We start from the raw sequence: 20725 nt of genomic DNA, 5'->3' as shown, positions 1-20725 counted from the left end.
TCCTCCCTCAGGTCTGTCAATGATTTTCAATCAGGATGATTGAATGAGTCCTCTTTGTTTCTCATAAGAAACGACTCAAGTGATTTCCAGTTGTCTGAATAGCTCATTTGTGGTGTAATATAGTGGCTAGGAACAAGACTCAAGTCAGAAGGCCCAACTTATGTCCTGGCCCTGCCACTTGCTGTCTGTGTGAACTCAGTCAAGTTACTCAATCTTTCTGTGCCTTAATTTTCTCATCTGCAAATGCAGATGTGGATAATAATTGTACCTACCTTGTTGTAGAGTTATTTTGAGGAATGAATGAGCTAGTTTGTGTATGGGGTTTAGAACAGCAACATTTTTTTTTTTAGCTTTATATAGTATTTTATTTGCCAGTTAATAATTTTCTTCCCCCTTTAAACTATTAATCTCTTGATTACCTGTTCCATTGCTCTAGACTGTTGTGAATTAAGCAACCCTAAATTTACACCTTCAAAGGGATGACAGGTGAAAGTTTACATCTCCAAGGCATAGAACTTAGATCTAAACACCATTATTTGCTGAAACAAAAAGGACATGAACAAAGGCCCACTCAAAACAAGATTGTCAGGAAAAGTATCCTAAACAAAGGTAAGATTTGGTGTATAAACGTTAAACCAATGTCTTTTTTTTTTTTAATATACTTTAAGTTCTAGGGTACATGTGCACAACGTGCAGGTTTGTTACATATGTATACATGTGCCATGTTGGTGTGCTGCACCCGTCAACTTGTCATTTACATTAGGTATATCTCCTAATGCTATCCCTTCCCCCCCTCCCCACAATAGGACCCGGTGTGTGATGATCCCCTTCCTGTGTCCAAGTGATCTCATTAGAACAGCAACAATTTGTACTTAGTGCTTGCTTTCACTATTTTAGCACTATTTACAATTAGCTGGAGATTATTTCTTAGCACATTCAAGATCGTGAGGTGAATCATTAGAGATTGGGATAGATATTTTGTCTATAAAAATAAGTGTGAAGGTAAGTTAGTGAACTGATTCAGGATTATAGAAGTGTCTAGAGACACCTAAGTAAAACCCTTTAGATTCTCTTCGTCAGGTAAATGTCATGCTAATCAGTCAGGCTCAATGTCGTGAGGCTATATCAGAAATAAAGACAGAATTACACGTATGTACCTATAACTCATTGCACTCTTGAAGGCCACCAGTACAAGGCATTTATCTGTTCAACAAAGGGTTCTGATTCCTCATATAGAAAGTGTTTTGGCATAGGAATGTCCCATTTCAAATTCAACTGGGTGGGGCTGGGACCCAAAACAGGTCCTATTCACCAGACCAGGACAGAAGCCATGAACTGACATCCTCCAACCCTTTCGGGAGCCACTTATTTACTCCGCAACCTTTTTTCTTTACCAGTGACTGTGAATACCCCTGATACCAGTCAATTTCCTTTTTCTTGCTGACTGACTGCCTGACTTCAGAGTGGTATGAATTTGTTTTAGTCTTGGTCTTACATCAACCAGACATTTTCATTCTAAGCCTTTTATCTCTTACTGTGAAATGAAAGTCTTTGTTCTCTATTAAGGGGATTCGGGCATCCTGGAACAAATGGGAGATGGTTTTGGGGGATATGGATGAAGTTACACCATCCATAAAGCCAGCCTTGAAAGGCGAATCCAATTTAGGCCTTTCAGACAGGCGGGAAAGGTAACAGGAGCAAGCTATCTTGAGATATGCTCCTCTATCTTTCCTCTGTCCTTTCTGAGAAGGCTTTTGGGAACGGGAAACTAGAGGCTGATCCAGCTGTGACATTGAACATCTATTCCTAGAAGAATTAACATTTCATGAAATTTCCATGTTGTTTTCATATTGTAACCAGCCTTTTATATGTTTTATATTCTTTCTGTTTCTGAAAATACAGATGCTGACTTTTCTATCCCCCCAACACCCCCCACCAAAAAAAAAAAAAAAAAAACCAAAAAACAAAGGCACCCAATAGACCATGAATAAAAACCACAGATGAAGACACTTTTGGTTAATAGAATTTTTCTTTAGTGGATTTGGAAATAATATTATGGTAGAGTTGATATACTTGAAAAGCTTATCGGAGTTGAACTTCCAGAAACAATGCTCATATTTCATAAAGTTTTCTTGGTTGTAGAGGTCTTTCTTCTTTTGAAATAAAGATCTCGCCTTGGTTTGTTCTAGTCATCAAAATGGAGGGTCTTGGTAGGTGTCTTCTCTGGGAGACAAGTGAAACATCTGGTACTTTAAAAGGCTTGATCAATAAAGAGACCTAGTTTCCTGGCACACACAATTTTCAGTACGTTCAGCTGAACTTGGCCCAATGACCTGTTCTTGGGCCAAGTTACTAACTGGCTATGAGATGTGTACCAGGCCTACACTCTTGAACCAGCTGGCGTACAGAGAGCCTCCTTGAGGTGAGGATCTGATCCAGAAGATCCACAGCTAATAACAGATATGTTCTAAATCTATTTTGAGATGGAAAGCATCAAGGAATCTCACAGAGACAGGTGGTTTTGGAATTCCGTAGACCTGAGCAGTAACCATGTCTATAAGCTATGTAGAAGTGTTGAGGACAGTGTCTAGGGATACAGCAGAAATTAAACTGCCCAAGTTTAATCCCTAACATAACCATTCCCTAGCTATGGTGATCTTGGGAAGCTAGTTAATTTCTCTCAGCTTCAGCTTCTCTTCTGCAAAATTAAGATTAAAAATAAAATGGAAATAGTGGTCTTCAACTCAAATAATTGATAAGAGTATCAAATAAATTGAAAGTAACTAATTTAGTGCTACCCCTTGGCAATATTAGTCTTGTTCCTTTGTGGTATGTTTTGCAGTTCTGTGTTTTCAAAGGACATGAATAGTTTTGTATTTATCTCCTGCTATGTTCCTCCATTCTGACTCATAGAGAGTCAGAAGTTTGTAGTTGGAAAGAATTTATAACTAAATAATTCTATCTTTTTATTTCCCAATTGAAGAGAATGAAATACTAGAGAGATTGAATACTTTACACTAAGCCATTGCTTCTTAGGGTTTGAGAATATTATTGCTACGGATGAGGACAATAAATAATGATAGCAAGGTATGTTTAGATACTGTTTTATGGTTTACAAAATGCTTTCACATTCATTATATCTAATTGGCCCTCTCGGTATTCCTGAAGATATGCAGGATGGGTTTCTTAATTCTTGTTGTGGAAGATAGGTTCCCCTTAGGTAACTTTCTGGGTCATAAAGCTAGTTATTGGGCTAAGCTAACATTAGAATTCAAATCTCTGAGTTTAGGCTCCTAATCTGAAAAACTTTTCATGATATCTTAAATCCTCATTCGTTTCAGATCTCTGGATTTTCAGGTACATTTGTAGCATTCATAGGGCACTAGAATTGAAAAGGATGTTAGCACTACTCTTCACTGAAGCTCACAGAGATTAGATGACTTACCCATTAGAGCATAGCTCTACTGGTGGCACAGCTGAGACTGTCTTTGTTTCTGCTTAGAGTGTTCTATCCACTAGGTCATGCTGGAAACTCCCTTTTAAATTCTATTTATGCAAGGGATAGGGGAGGGAGCATCAGTATGAGTCAGGTCTGGTTTGGATTGCAAGCTATGGGATTTTATTGCAAGAGATGCGACAAAGAGGACAGATAGGAGGGTCAGGGCTCTGTGAAATTTGGGGACTTTTAGGGCCTGTGACTACTTGTAGGCTTTGGGTGTTAGATTTTTGAGATATTTTTTCACCTGTGAATGTTTTTGACCTATGGCTATTATTAGACAAATAATATTTTGATTATTGTTTGGACTAAATTCTCTGTTTCAGACCTGACTTACTAAAGCTAAAGGGGTCTGAGCCTGCCATGTGGAGGGGGTGCCTGGACTTTGCAGAAGGGAGAGAGCAAGATGCCTTTAGCACAGTTTATTAGCACAAGAAAGGAAGCAGAAATTCAAGGCAGTTGTTCAAGATAAGAATAAAGATGGTAAACACTGCTGCAGCAATCCTTATGCTCTATTCATTGGAAACCTCTAAGTGGGAACAGAGGAAAGTGATGAATCCCAATGATAGTTTATCATTTACACAGCATGGTGAAGAAATTAGTCACAGATGTTTATTGAATTCACTGAACAAAATGAGCCTCTCTCCCACACACTCAAGGTAATTACAATTGTATCCAGAATGTGTCCCAATGGCGCAACCATAAAAATCATATAGCTGGAACTCTCACGCGAGCGCATATTCAAATGTTCCTTTATCAAACTCTTCAACTTCATCTTCCCATGTAGAGGAAGGCATGCTACTGTATGGGTCTAGCAGGATTTTGAAGCATCTGATAATAAGAAGTCCCAAGAAGATACACAAAATCCCAACAAAAGCAAAGCCAGTTTTTTGCTCCAGAGTCAATGAGAAAGCTGATACTTCGTTGACACTCATCTTAGCTGACGAGTTGCCACAGTAGGTACTACTCATTATTCACTGGCACATTGTTGTGGCTCTTCACAGTTCCTTCTGGGATCAACTCTTCGCCTAGGTACAAAATTGGACTCAGTTTAGTTTTACCCTTGTATGGTATTGGGTAGGTTGTTGCTTATTAAAATCTGACATTTTTCAAACCTTCTTGACTTAACTCACAAAAGATGTTTGAAAATATCATCAGATACATATCAGAATCAAATTAGCATTGGAGGTGCTATTTCCAACTGTTGTAATTGAAGAATTACCTTTGTGGACACATAAGACTGTGCCTACATACTCTAAATAAATCAAGTATGAAGGTGAGTATTCAAATTATCAGCCCTAAAATCTTTTGATTCATTGCTAGACAGTTAGATAGCTGCTTCTTTGATCTGAATTGTCATCTAATTTTCACCTCATATTTGCACGCGTAGGTAGATAATATAAATAATCATAGCATGTAAGTTGCTCAAACTGTTTAAAGTCCATACTTCAAGGTCTATTTCCAGTGCCATTTTGACTGGTATAGATTCTGATCCTTTTAAACAGATATAATGACTTCTTTCTTTTTCACCCCCTTAGGTTTCATATGTATGTATTTACATTTTTTTCTTCACTACCACTGGATACACTAAGTGTCAATTTCTTAAAGAGAGGAATTATGTTTTTAAAATTACATGAATGCAGGCAGTGCCGAACAGAGCAGCTTGCAAGTAATAAGCAGCAGTGGCTGTGGCCATTAGCCACCTCCCCACCATCTCCATTAGCTTTCAGAACACCCTAAGTAAACATAAAATCCAAGTTAAACAGCATGCTTTCTCTGCAAACTCAACTTCAAGACAAGCTCCCCAGTCGCCCTCCCAATGAGATTTCCACTCCTAAGTCCCTATTGTGCTGAGATTCTAAAACTAACACTAAAGCATTCAGAAAGTATATGTTGAACTGAAACAAAAGATTTTTTTCCCATTTGATGTCTTAAGGTAGTTAAATGAATTAATTACAAATAAAGATAAATTTAATTAATCAAATAATTACTAATGTACAGCCACCTTTTTTGAGCGGACTGTCATCAAATAGCTTTTTATCCAGTAACTACAAATAATAGACTGTTGGTATTTTCTTTTTTATTGTTGTTTTTTCTGATAATTTTTAAGAATTATATTTATTAAAATTACTGACCCTTGAGGTTTGTTTGGTCCTAATTTTCAGGAAACAACTGAGACGGAATAAAGGATGGAAGGTAAGGAATGAAAAAAGAGTAATAAAAGCAGGCCTTGTAGCTTTCAAAGTTATTCTGCAAATAATATACCAATTAATATCAATCAATATTTTGTTTTATAATGATTTAGATTACAAAAAAGCTCTATCCTCAAGCCTTAAGTGGCAGAAATATTCAATAGTTATGGCTTATGTTCATTGTTTGATTTTTTGTTTAGTAAAGGGAAAAATATTGTTCAAATCCTTGTTGAGTTTCTTTCCACTAAGTCATTTTTTGTCCTAATCAATATAGTATAGTGAAAAGACTTTAGTTTTTTAAATATAGGGACACTTATTGGCTGAGAATGATCTTCTGGAAGATTGAGTTCTTGTTGTGGTATTTATCCTGTAAAAGGCACAGAGGACTGAATTGAATCTCTAATGACAGACTTAACTGGAACTTCTTTTGCTGACTAAATGTCTAATTTTCTTGCTTTTGTCAATTAAAAGTCATTTGTTAAGATCCATACACTCACTGGATCATTTATTTAATGGATGGAGAAACTGAATGGCAGGATGTTTCTGTATGGAGATGCTGGACCAAGGAGATGATTCAGCCAACTAACTTGTCCATTTATTTTTTTTACTAGAGCATAACCTTGCTGGGCTACAACATGTGGATATTTCAGGGGATACGTGGGTAAGATGAGGCAATAAAAGTGGTTTATTGATGGATGCTGTGGTTTCCCAATAGATTCCCTTCAATGAAGGACTTGTTGCCCAGCAGCAAGGAATGTTGCCAGCGAACAGTCTTCAGCTGTAAGTCCCTTTCACCATTTGCCTCGATTGCAGAGAGCTGCTTCACCCAAAGTCACGGCCCTTCCCAGGGAAGGCCATACTCAATGATTGATTATATAATAGTATAAAGGCGTGGCCATCTTGTATCAAAGGGAGACAACTCTAAAATCTATTTTAGTTTCAGAGTTCTATATGGGGTCAGCGGAGACTGTCACTGGGTCCATAGCACAGTTCAACTTCTGGCCACTCCTGTTTAAGTCCCCGCTTTTCCATGACTGTTGAGCCCAAGGACAGTCTTCAATAAAAATTCAGCAAACTAACATCTGTCTCAGAGTCTGACTTCTGGAAAATCCAACCTTTAACAATTGACATCACAAAAGTTAAAGCACCTGGGCAGTTTTAATGATCTGTTCATTTTTCAACTAGTTCTTTTTGTTATTGTCTAGCAGTAGCCTACACTGATTATAGTTATGATGTTAGCTAAATTTATTGAGGTGTTTTGAAAATGCATAATGTAGACACAGACACAGTATCATAGCTGATTGTTGAAGGAGTTGAGTCTGTTGGCTCTTAACCAGTGATTAATCCACTACACTCCTATTTTTCTTAAAATCTACTAACCAACCAAACAAACCAACAAAAAGAGGCATTTTTTTTAGAGGCAGCAATACAACATTCTTGTCATTTGTTACTATTAGTTTAAAACAAGGCATCTTCCTAGTTAGAACAAAATCCTTTTATATTTTAGAATATAATATGTCCATCATACACCAAATAATACTTTGTTCCTAGAGCTTTAGATGATATATAAATTAATGAGTTAGTTATTGTTTTTAAAGGGAAAGTAATTACTTCTCACATAATGATCACAGTTCCCAGCACACTGTAAGTATTCAATAAATATTTCAATTGAATTAAACTAAATATATTGAAGAATATATTTTTTGAGGAATAAAGTCCTTCAAATAAAGTTTTGTACAATACTCTAGTTTATAGATATCCAAAAAGCATGAAAATACATTTAGTTAAAATGAAAAAGAAAATTTTGATTTGATTTCAAAAATTGTATTTGAAAGTAAGTATAAAAACTCAGTAGCTCTTTCAGAGTTCAGTGTTTTTGTTCTTTTCTATCAAATTTCCTTAGCATTCTTAGACTCGCATCATTTTTAGAATTCAAAGGTGGAGAAAACAGATCTTTCCTAACAACCTTGGGAGTTTCCTTTTGTTTCCTAAGGAAAGATATATAGCCATCATATATTCTGGCATTAGTTTGTGCCAGGAAGTACAGGGTTAAATTTTGTATTCCACTATAGTGACATTGGTTAGCTTAAGATTTCCGGTATAATTACTCCTTCTTCCTCTGTCCCCGCCCTCTACATTACTTGACTGTTACCCTTAGCTAAGAAGGTATTGTAAGATACTTCAGAGGCTTTTGGAATCAGGTAAAGGCATAAAGAATGAATAGATATGCAGAGTCACTGTTAATGAATAAACAAAGTCACCATTTTTATACTACCTTGGAGGAATAGATGGATGGCTGTTTCATGGCTTTGAACGTAATTAATAAGCACTCTATGTCTCTATTCTTGGTACAAATATAGGAGCAATGCAGTATAACTAGGGAAAATGCTGAGAAGTGACCAAAAACTTTCAGAATGCTGTCAAGAAATCTAAAGAGCTAAGTGAACTTAAGGTGATATATAATACTATTTTAATTTATTCATTAACCAAATGTATATTGAGTATCTGTTAGATGCTAGTACTTTTCTTGGTACTAGAGTACAGTGGTGAACTAGATAACAATGTGCACCTGCCAAACTGAGGGTTACATCCAGTGGTGAAGTCAGACACAATTATTTAAAATTATCTCTCTATATATCCACATCTATATATTAGACCAGGTACTTATAGTCATAAAGGCTATGAAAGAAAGCAAAGCACATTAAGTGGAAAGAGAATGATGATGGATAAGCGGCACTTCTTTAGTTAAAGAGGTCAGCAAAGGCTTCCCTAAGAAGATGATATTTGCCCTGAATGATGTCTAGAAGGGAACCATGGAAATATTTGGAGGAATGGATTTGAAATTTGTGGAAACAGCCTTTACAAAGGCTTTGAGGTGGAAGGGTTTCACATACAATACGCTCAGATCAAGAGATAGACCAGTATAAGATTAAGCCCTTTATTTGCACAGGATGGTTTAATGTTATCAAATAACAAAAAAAGGCCGAACTACTTAATCTACTTCTGTCTTTTTAACCAATATAGAATGGGTTTTAGAAATGACACACACACAAAAACAATCAAACAATGTAAACAGACAATACTTTAGTAGAATAATGTTTAGCCACATTAAATGAGTTAAAAACCTCATGATCAGATAATTTATAACTTGGAGCTATACTTTCAAGACTTTTGAGAAATTACAGACCATGAAAGAGCTGCCAGAGGTAAGGATGTGGACAAATGTCTCAATTTTTAAGAGGAGTAAGGGGGAATTGTAAAAATTATATATTGGCACCTTGGAATAGGTCTTTGTTGCAAACCCATAATTAATTATTTAACAAGCAATTTGTCAATATTTAAGAAGTCATTAAAAGTTCACATGAGTTTAATAGGTAGTGCCAATGCACTTCCTTTACAAAAGTTTACTACTAATATGATGAATCAGGGAAATAGCATGGACATGGTTTAGTTATTTTGGCAATGCATTTAACAGTCTCCCATGATATCTTTGTGGGGAAGACATGAGATATGCCTGGTTAATAGTGTTTTTACGCAGATTCATAGATCTGAACTACCCTAATAAATATCAGGTTCTGTAATCATGGACATGGGTCTCCAGTGTGATATTACAAAGGTTTCACTTTATCTACACATACTTTTCAGTGTTTTTGAACAGTGACTAAGTTGAAGATATTGAAGTGAAGCTTATTACATTTGACAAGGCTTGGCTGAAATATGACAGCACATGGAATAAAGACTCAAAACAATTCTGATGCCTAGAATTCTAGGTTGAAGCTAGAACATAAAATTTAATAGAAACACTTCTAAAGCCCTTTGTTTAAGTGGGAGGGAAGGAGATGCACCAATTCCAAACAGGGGAGATAATGACTTGGCAGTTCATGTAAAATAAATCTGTAAGCTGCAATTAATCAAGTTAGCCTGAGCCAAAGATACGAGGTGGTGGCTTATAAAAGCAAATGTCTTAAATTGAGTGGGGGTGCAAATGATAGAAAGTAATAACATTATTATAATATGTCAGGCCACATATAAAGTAAAACCGCATATATTCACTATACTTTCATTGAAAAATGTTTATTGGGTTGCTAGTATGCTCTAGTAGACATGGACTTCTCTACTCAAAAAGATTCCAGCTAGTAAGGGAGAAGAGCCATGTACACACAAGGAAAAAAAACAACAACGTAGGCTTCTACAAAAGCAATAAAAAAGGAAGAGGAAACAAACTTGTATTTAAAATCTACTGTGTATCAAATACTGCTTTACATATATTATTTTATTTAATTTCCACAACACCCACATAGTGTTGATATTATTATCTTCAATATCTTGGTGAAAAAAAAAGAAGATCCAAAAAGGATAAACAAGTTTAGATGAAATCAAGATTTCACCAACTGAGGGATCAGGAAAGTTTTTCTTGCAAGAATTGTATTTGAACTGAATTTTGAGAGACAGAATGATTCAGATCTGTGAAGAAGAAAAGAGCATGACAACAAATATGAAGGCAAAAATTACTGGATTTATTCACAGCACAGTGAGCAATTTGGAACAGGCAAGGGGGAGTATGAGAAACAAAGCATTGGAAAGGTAGGTTGGAGCCAAATTGTGAAATATTTTGACTGTCAGGCTAAGAGTTTGAAATTTATTTGCTTAAAGGCTGAGTGGCTTGATGATGAGACTGAAATAGACATAATTTTGAGGGAGAGAGCATCATGGGAAAGAAATAGTTCAGGTGAGAAGCAATGAGGGTCTACACTAGGGAGTAGATGTGTGGAAGAGGGTAGAGGTTGGAAAATATTTAGAAAAATACGAGGGGTAGGATTTGGAAAGTAGTGGGTCCATGGAGAGAGAGGCATCAAAGAGGACTCTACACTATTAAGCTCTGGCAAGTGTAAATAGAGTGTTTTTATTAATCAAAACAAAGAAAATAAGAGCAAAGTACAGACTTAGAAAGTAAATGACGAGTTTATTTCTGGACTTGGTGAATTTGTGGTACTCATGTGTGGTGCATAGTAGGCACTCAATTGTCAGCTTTCAATAAATTAATCCAGATCATTTTGTCTAGCATAAAATTTTTGATGGGGAGAATATTTTAAAGTATTGTTGTCAAATAAGGTTTGTGTAGAAGACTCTATCCAGGATGGAGAGAGCCCAGTTGTATAGAAATATTTGCAGATCAAAACTTAAAGAGAATAGAATTGTTGAGCTTTATCTAGGAAGGGGAAGACCAAGGAGGACAATAAGTAGACTCAAATATTTGAAATATTATCTTGTAGAAAGCCAGAAGGACTTGTTCTAGATTGATCCAGAGAGCAATTTTACTGTAATTCTATTCAAGTCTATTTTCTGTTACCACAAAGGATTAAAGATGGAATAAGCCTAGCAAGGAGCTTCAAGGATGCCTCTCCTACAAGGAGGATCTCCTCCTGGAGTTACATAAGATGAACCATGAGTAAATCTGTAGCAGAAAATTCACCTATAATAAAGGAGGCTACGGTTTCTAGAAGGAGTCATTAGCAAACAGTGTCAAATTCTGCAGTGGTGATGGAAACTAAACACTGAAAAACAGGGTCTTATGGTTGGCATTCAGAATTATTGCATCATTATAAAAATTTAGTTGAGAGTCTAGGAGGGACACTAAATTGAATTGGATTTAGAAGTGAGGGGTAATGAGAAAATAGAGTCAGGTGTTAAATAAACTTGACAGAAAGTAAGTTTTACTTAGTCGGTACAGAAGGTTAAATCATAAGATGAATCACTTTCAATAATGAAGACATGACTGCATATTCAGTTTTTAAAGGAAGAGCTACGTAAATTTACCTGGGTTCAAAGAAGTATAAAATTTCCATTTTTAACAACAAAAAAAAAATGGGTTGAGAAAGAACAAATGTTTTATTAATATCTTAAAAGAGAAAACAGGCTTTTATATTTATCATAAAGGTACACTTCATACTAAAGATGAAAACAAAATACAGGTCAAGGAGAGCAACTGAAAAAGTAATATTCAAAGGCTGATTAAAAAGTCTGACCATTGCTGCAGGCTGTGCCTACACAAGCAAATAGAAGTAAAAAGTTAAGCAATTGCCTAACAATGTGTTCAGCAAATAGATGGTTTTGGTAATTTAAACCATATATGTAGCAGTTGAAATACCAGTATTTCAGGCCTAAATTTTTCAAACAATTGCCCAAACTTTACATTTTACTTGCTCCGTGAAATGAACAACTTGTCTCATTTCAACACCAAATCAAAAGTTTTTGAGAATATACTGTTAAGTGTGCCAGGTCTTCTGCTTTTCTATTGATATAGAGCATAATATGATATAAAAATATTGTTAATAACAAAATATTGTTAAAAACAAAAGTCTCCAGTTATAAAGCTAATTCATTCACAATTACTAAGGTATTCAAAATGCTCAACAGTTATAGATAAAATATGCATTTTCACTTTCTCTAATTGCTGGAAGAGCTCTTCACAACAGACACTGTAATGCCTAGCCCTGGAGAAGCATCATCTTAATATCCTGTTTACTGGGGAACAGAAAAAGAAAGAAATCTGAGAAAATTTAGATTAAGTTACAAAACCATATATTTTTTAAAAATCCATATAAAAATAGTTTAAAAAATGAATTTTCAAAAATAAGTAGAATGCAAAATTGGGTAGTGGTAAAAATTATTTGAAATATATTACACCACAACATTGGGTAAAATCAACAATGCAGTTTAAATATCAGGATCAATATATATAATGATTAAAATATTTAAGTATCTTTTAACACTACTGCTGCAAATGATAAAATACTGTCTTGAGCCATATTCACTGGAATAAATGATTAGGTACTTTGGCAATGAGTAACTTGGTTGAAAGTACATTTACTTCACAGCAATTCTCAGGCACTAAGATTTCTAAGTACTGATGAGTCATAAGATTGGGCCAAGGGTGTTCCTGTAGATATCAAATAGCTGAAATCTCATGAAGTTGCTTTGTAATTAGCAACTAGTAAGTAAAAAAACAAAGTCTTACTGTGATCAGTACTTACAAATCATATCTCTGTAAGTAGTTAAGCAAAGATGATAGTATTTTTATACCTGATATGCAGCCTTTCATATTCATGAATATTGTTAGTGATGTTTATTTCTTCTGTGAAATAACCTTACTAGAGATATAAAAATACACCTTTCAGATAAAATCATTTAATCATGCAACAATGCACAATTACAGAAACCAATGTTAAAAAGTGTGTACCCATTAAAGAAAGATCTTCCTGTGCTTTATTTCAATCAACAGGTTTTTCCTCTTGTTTATTTCTCTAGTAATGGTATTCCAAACAATAAACCTGAAATAGTAACTATTAGAGTGGAATATGATGTTCTAGGTAGAAAGTATTTTAGCACTGGTCATTAGATATAATAATCTCTACTGCTAATGGTGACATTCATACTTTCATGAAATAAGACATATAAGAAAACTCAAGGTTAAAAAATAATGAACCATTCCATACATATACACACTCCACACAAAATATAAAGGTTATTATATCCCAGTAAAAGAGAGAATAGAAGCGTTATTGAAACCACATCTGCACAGAGGTAGTTAATCATTAAGAATTGAATGTGTTGGAATCAAAGGAAAACCTTAAATTACTAACCTAGATGTCTTCATCATGGTGAAATGCATAATTTTCAGGGCTTTCCAGAGGTCCCAAACCTTAGGATCTGCCAGAATCCACCCCCAAACCCTCAGATTTCAACCTTAAGAGAATTTCTCTCTTAAGATAATCTTTGGATGGCTCAAGGACTCTGACACTCAATCCTTCCAAAGCACTGGGAAACCTGGTCTGAAAATTCTCCAAATATCTCATTAAAGAAACCTAGAGCATCATCATCATTCTGCGTTGTTTGTTTCCAGGTCTCTTTCTACGTACTAAACCGAAGAAGCATGGAAACTTCCTGCAAAACATTATGGGAGAAGCATCAGCAATCTGCACGTACACAACACCTTTCCCCCGCCTGGCAGCCGCATCAGCAGTAGCGCTAGCATTACCGGTGCTGTTTCCCCTTTAGAATTTGAACTTATCAGACCTGCTGGCTCCCCACCCCACCCCACCACCCCCCGCTCTTTTGCTTCAGAAATACAAGAGAATGAGGACATGCTTCTCAAATCGACCTGCATTTGGAACGCTGTCAGTTAATGCGGAGGGAAGGGGGAGAAAGTTACTTCGCAGACAGCGATGTCTCACCTTCCATGCTTGTTGCCATGGAGATGAAGTCCAGCCAGTAGACTTAAGTGTTGGCACGTTTGTCTGCGTTCGCTGATCGGTTCAGTAACAATGTAAAGGCGTGTTCTGGAACCTGCGTGGAGTCACAGGACCCTGGTTAGCGTTTTCCTGGCCTAGAAGTGTAAATGTCTCTGTCTGTCGGTGAGACAGAGGACGTGGGCGCCCGCCGAAGTACGTGTGCGCGCGCGCGTTTGCAGGAAAACGTGCATGGATTTCTTCGGTGTGGCAGTGTGTAAATATTTGCGCTCGCGTGTGTCTGTGACAACGTCTGTGTGTGTATGTGAGACTGAAAGGAGGTGGGAGATGAGGAGGGGAAGGGAATCGGCTCCAGCAGCAACAGGCTCTATCTATTCCTCAGTTCTGCCAAAAGAAAGAGAAAGAGAGGAAGAAAAAAAATAGACGCTCATTTTTTTCCCCTCATAACACACCCTGAAGGTTAGCAATCAGATTTCATCACTATCTTTGTTTAGTAAGGCAATGGGGGTTTAATTGATTTACTGCTGAAATCCTTGTTTTGCTCTCTTTGCTGCATTCCTGGCCGTGCCGCGGGCATTTTGCTGTGCTTTGGTGACAGCCGTTTCAGTAGAACAGTAGGCACTAAATTCTTACATGTTTCTTCTTATCCGGTAAGGAAAATTCAGGAGTGAAAGGTGTATTGGTTTAACCGGAGACAGAATGTGTCCTTTGGAGTTCGTTTCCTCTACTCTTTCCCTTCTCTCTTCCACACAAACACAACTGAATCCCCTTCCGTTTCTAGGAGAAGACGCCTAGGCGCTGTCCGTAGTGCTGAAATGGTACGTGTTGAGACCTGGCTCCCAAACACAAGCTAGAAGACAACAAAATAGCAGCCAGGAAACGCTCTGATAAAGCCCTAGATAGCCACCAGGTACGTTTTCTAAACAGTGTTGAATATGAAGATTCTAAACCTAACCGACATTGAAAGCAAGGCAAAGCAAAGCAACGCAAAACAAAACAAAACAACAGAAACCTTGCTCTTTATCCTTATTTTAGGGGTCTGGTGGTTTCAACAAACTCAGTTATAGGGTTCCCAATTCTATTTATGTGTTGCTACTCTATCCAGAACCTGCAAGTTGCAAGCACTTGTAGATCCCCTACAACCTTAATTATTCACCTTATAACTACTGGACTGTGAGTGGTTGGGGGAAATGTAGATACAGAATTGGGACATTCATCTAAAGAAAATAAGTTGAAAACATAATGTAACTGTAACTAGATTCAATAACAAAGTGAAGACAAACTTTATGATTATTTAGAGTGTTTACTGATTTTTTTGTAATGGTCTTACAAAAAAATGGGCAATGTATAACTGGGAGTTCATAGAAGACCACATTTTTTAAAAGTTGTTTTTCGATTTGAAACTATTAAGATGTCCTAAAATGTAGGTGAACTAACTGCCCCCTATGAAAGAGTGAAAGACATGTCTTCTTCTAGGGACATTTCCATGGCCATGGTTTTATTGACTCTTTTTAAGCTTGCCAAGGGCCACATTCTTTATTAGCACTCTGGGCTAGAACAGTGCTTCTTGAAATATAACATGCATATGAATCTCCAACGACCTTGCTAAAATGCAGACTCTGATTCAGTAGGTGTGGGGTTGGGTTTCAGATTGAGCTTTTCTGACAATTTCCTAGGTGGTGCCAGAGATTACTAGTTTTGAGATCAATTAAAGTAGCAAGATGCAGCTGGGAGTAGTGGCTCATGCCTGTAATCCCAGCATTTTGGGAGGCCAAGGTGGGAGGATCACCTGAGGTCAGAAGTTTGAGACTAGCATGGCCAAAATGGTGAAACCCTGTCTCTACTGAAAATACAAAAATTAGCTGGGTGTGGTGGTGGGTGCCTGTAATCCCAGCTACTCAGGAGACTGAGGCAGGAGAATCGCTTGAACTCAGGAGGCAGACATTGCAGCGAGCTGAGATCGTGCCACTGCACTCCAGCCTGTGAGACTGAGTGAGACATTGTATCAAAATAAATAAATAAAAGTAGCACGATGCTAGAGATATTGTATTCTGGCAATGCAGTCAGTCATAGATTGTGGGAAAGGAGATCATTTTATTCCATCTATTATTCTATGTATACTTCCAAAGTGTTACAAAAATAATTTATTCAAAATTAGCTCAGAGACTAATCATGTAAACATTTTGTCTGTACAGTATTAACAATTTTTTATGAATTTGATTCTTTTGATTTTGATTTTGACATTGTCTGGACTACTGGTGTAGTTGACTCTGTATTTCCATACTATGATCTACAATCCTTCATTCTCTTTGCAGGCCCAGCTCAAGGGAGCATAACTAAGTTACATGATTCTGCTGAGGATGTATGAGCCCCACTCCAATAATTTATTATCATGGTTGGAGACTGTGACTTGTCATTTTATGACTTGAAATATGGCTCCATAGTGAATGCCCATGAAGCTGATTTTTAAAATCTGGATATTACAGATCTAATTCTCACCCAATTTAAAAGGTAGAATAGGGTTCTTGTTTCATAGATCATTTGTATGAATGTTGATTTGTTATGTCATTGACATCATACACACATGCTTACATTTTGAAGGTTGCTAGTGTTTCCCATTAACGCTTCTGAATTGATGCCAAAGGAAAGCATTGACTATAAATTAGGTTCCTTGGTATTAGTTGGTGCATGACCCTGACCCTTTTCAAGCTATAGGAAAGATAATGATGCTCTCAAAAGTCTGCAAAATGGCTTATTCAGGAAAGCATAATGGATTAAAAATCCATTAGGTTCCACTTTCTTTGCTAGATGCTGAGATACAAAGATAAATGAGATTTGGTCTCTGCCCTTGAGGAGATACATGGCAAAATAATATGGCAAGTTCTACAAAGTTCTATACAAACACAGATTAATATGCTATTCATATTTTATTAGCCATTGCCAAAGAAGAGATGAAGAATTGCAAAAAGGTAAAACACAGAATAATTGTACTTCAGGTCCTTGACGATATCTGCTGCCCAACTTTTCCAAAAATTTGCTGAAAGACATGAAATATATGAATGCCTTTCTAAAGCACATGTGGATAACCTATACTTCTGGAGCATCTGTGATTTATTTTCAGAACAATCCAAGTTATTAGAAAGGTAAATATGTGGGTGGCATTGTTTATAACTTCCCCAAACAGAATTGCCTTTACTATGCTTTGACATTATGCTCTCAGCTTATATACAGTAATATGAAACAGCTCCCAGCTTACACAACCTGCTCTATATCTACTACAGAGTTGTTACTAAAATCTTGGTCAACATATAACTTACTATTTCTTATATAAAGATGCCTAATGGATTCAGATTTCATAGACATATCCCCAAAAGCATTTCTTTCAATACCAGTTTAATGAATTGAACTTTCATACCTCTCCTCCTCACTTAAATCAACCCAGGGTAAAGTGGTACATTCTGTTCTTACATACAATGAAAATCACATAACTAATTAAAGTTAGCATTTATTTTAGTTACCAGGGATGTCAGAGTCAAATTAGCAGCTGAAAATGAATAACTATGTAAGACCTTAAGGTTTTATATCTCTTCTTTTTTTTTATCACCTTAATTACTGCAATTTTGATTTCTCAGGTAATGATAATATTATTTTCTTTTAGTTATCTCTTTTAATGTGTGACCTCATGTAAATGTCCTCATAAAATCAGAAGTGGAGTAAACAAATAAATAAAGTAAATTTCTCTACTTTTTGATTATTGGGTGAGTGTATATGGTTGTTTTATAAATTTATTTTATATAGGATACTAACATACAGAAAAATGTATCGCCTAATTAGCTATGAAGATAAAAATCTAAACTATAATGATGAAATATTAAAATGTCAAGATGACAGAAGAAATTTTTCAGTTTATATAATTATAGATCAGCTTAATTCCAAACCACTTTGTTACCCTGTTGCTATTTTTATACTCTAAATGGTGTCCCTTATATGACTAATACTTTTTGTTATCTCAGAGATTGGAAGTGTTAATCATCCACCTTGTTAGAAGACATGGTAACCATAGGAATTTAGAAAGCATGATAGCCCCACTCCAATGAATATATTCTAGAATTAGATTGTCACAAAGCAACTGAAAACAAGAATTTCCTCTAATAACTGAGCTCAGGATTCTTTTCAGAGGAAAATTTAGCTTGCATAAATTCTTGCCATCCTGGCTCTAGTTGACTTCTTGCTGTCAACTGTTGCAAAGTGAGATCACCTTTACCTCTTTAACCTATTAGGCCAACATGTTACTTTCAACTTTTCAGGAAAACCTACTTTTTGTTTGGCTGAGGTTTGATTACTATTCCTTAACTAAAATATTTTAATATGGCTGTGCTTTTTAATTTGAATATTGCTATTGATTCAAACATTGGATAGCATATCTTTCTTTCTTTTTTTTTTTTTTTTGAGACGGAGTCTTGCTCTGTCGCCTGGCCTGGAGTGCAGTGGCCAGATCTCAGCTCACTGCAAGCTCTGCCTCCCGGGTTTACGCCATTCTCCTGCCTCAGCCTCAGTAGCTGGGACTACAGGCGCCAGCCACCTCGCCTGGCTAGCTTTTTGTATTTTTTAGTAGAGACGGGGTTTCACCGTGTTAGCCAGGATGGTCTCGAACTCCTGACCTCATGATCCGCCCGTCTCGGCCTCCCAAAGTGCTGGGATTACAGGCTTGAGCCACCGCGCCCGGCCGGGTAGCATGTCTTTCAAATGTGAAATTTTAAAACATGTATTAAATACAAATATAAATTAGTTTTGGTATAACTATTTTTTAAGATAATCCAATGCTTTTTTGACTTTAGATGATGTTAGGTAATTAGCTATATTCAAAAGTCAACTCTTTATTTTTTAAAAAATGAATTCCTATGTATTTGAATGCTATTTTTATCTACCCATGTCTTTTTTGCTATATACACAGTTTTAATCATTGTTTTGAGGGGAGGAATAAGAATGATTTTGAAATTTCACTAAGAAATATATGCTCTCTTCCTAAAAATACACATATACAGATGTTTTGCTCACAGCTCAGGTATTCATGGATCTCTGGAAGTTCATTTTTATAATCCCAAGGTAATCCAAAGAGCCTATTGAAAAATCTGCTGTAAATGAATGGTACATGATCTCATTCCCTGTTTTACAACTAAGTATTGAATGGCTTAAATTCCTACATTTTTTTTTGTTTGTTTTTGAGATGGAGTCTCCCTCTGTCACCCAGGCTGGAGTGCAGTGGCTCGATCTCTGCTCACTGCAACCTCTGCCTCCCAGATTCAAGCGATTCTCCTGCCTCAGCCTCCTAAGTAACTGGGATTACAAGCACATGCCACCGCTCCTGGTTAATTTTTTTTTTTTTGTATTTTTAGTAGAGACAGGGTTTAGGCATGTTGGTCAGGCTGGTCTTGAACTCCTGACCTCGTGATCTGCCCACCTTGGCCTCCCAAAATGCTGGGATTACAGGCGTGAGCCACTGCGCCCGGCCAACTCCTACATATTTTAAAGCCACCCCATTAGCTTTCTATTTTTTTCCCCCTTGGAGATCTTTCTTTAGGTCATTTTTACCATCTGATATCTCAAAAGTAAGCCAAGGCTGAATGTGCTGAAATAGGATTAAAGAGTACAGTAATAGGATAATTAGATTTGATTAGAAAATGACTGTGTGGGATTTTGTCAACAGTGAAGAAATGATCTAAGTACGTGGACTCCTAAGTGAACTGAGCATGATGACACTTTAGTGTAGTTAATGATCTAATGCTGGTCTGGTTGATGAGTCCCATTGAAAATGAGATGCTATGTTTTCTGGTAAACTTTTCTGCAAAGAAAAATGTACTAAATGTTTCAGTTCAGAGTGATCTATTTAAATGAAGTTTCATTTAATTGCTTTTAGTTTTACTGCCCATAAGCCTTCAATTGTTTCATTTAAAGTGTACTTTAAACCCTCTACTATATTTACTGTTGAATCTAATGAGTATGAGAGGGTACCTTGGGTACAATCTCCACGAATGTGCGAGCCATAACTACAGTATAATGTATAGAGATTAGCTTAAGTTATTTTGTTCTGCTAAAGATAGAGAAACAAGAGCAGTTTTCTTTTCTATCATAATGTATGCTTCTGTAATAGGATTCAGTTAAAAATAATTGGCAAATAGGAATGTCAATGGAATGTGGAAATCAATTGTTTTATACACGATTTGCCCCAGTACATTAATGTTTTGATTACGAAGTAAAAGCAGTTGTACTCTAAGTCCACTAACACAGCTGAAGGTAGTAAGCTGTGGAGGAAAGTAGTCCTATATGCAACACCCATTCACTCCTCCTTTTTCCTCTTGGCTTAATTTGACGACATGCTCTTCCTTGAAAATGCTTATTGCACAATTCTTCCTGATCATTGTGCATTTGTCCTTGTTTTTGTAACTCAACCTTTGTTTTATTTATCCCATCATTCTTTCTTAACTCAAAGAAATTTATGAAGTTCTAAATATATTGAAATATAAATAATAACTTTTATTTTTAATTGTGCTAGCATTTTCTTAGCTTTGTAAATGTTTTTGCAGTGCTATGGTTGTGATGTTATGTAAGTTTTACACTTTTTTCTCCAACATAAAATTTTCCCTAAATCTTGCCAGTTATTTTTATTTTTATTTTTATTTTTTTGAGACGGAGTCTTGCTCTGTCGCCCAGGCTGGAGTGCAGTGGCCAGATCTCGGCTCACTGCAAGCTCCGCCTCCCGGGTTTACGCCATTCTCCTGCCTCAGCCT

General features: G+C 36.3%; 1 protein-coding gene across 2 annotated transcripts; it reads right to left on the bottom strand.

The window, feature by feature from the left end:
• Positions 1-2014: 2014 nt before the first annotated feature.
• Positions 2015-14104, bottom strand: CTXN2 (cortexin 2). 2 transcript variants are annotated; one of them, XM_011928564.1, is made up of 2 exons: positions 13923-14104; positions 2015-4524 (listed from the first exon to the last, which is right to left on the bottom strand). In XM_011928564.1, exon 2 carries the CDS (start codon positions 4465-4467, stop codon positions 4222-4224), a length of 246 nt encoding a protein of 81 aa, XP_011783954.1. In that variant the 5' UTR covers positions 4468-4524; positions 13923-14104; the 3' UTR covers positions 2015-4221. The 2 variants fall into 2 exon arrangements, with proteins under 2 accessions (XP_011783954.1, XP_011783955.1); XM_011928565.1 differs by lacking the exon at positions 13923-14104 and adding an exon at positions 13332-13585 and having other exon boundaries at positions 4222-4524.
• Positions 14105-20725: the final 6621 nt, after the last annotated feature.

The sequence above is a fragment of the Colobus angolensis genome, unplaced genomic scaffold, assembly GCF_000951035.1.
Source record: "Colobus angolensis palliatus isolate OR3802 unplaced genomic scaffold, Cang.pa_1.0 Scaffold78, whole genome shotgun sequence".
NCBI lineage: Eukaryota > Metazoa > Chordata > Mammalia > Primates > Cercopithecidae > Colobus > Colobus angolensis.
This window is presented reverse-complemented; position numbering and strand designations above follow the sequence as displayed.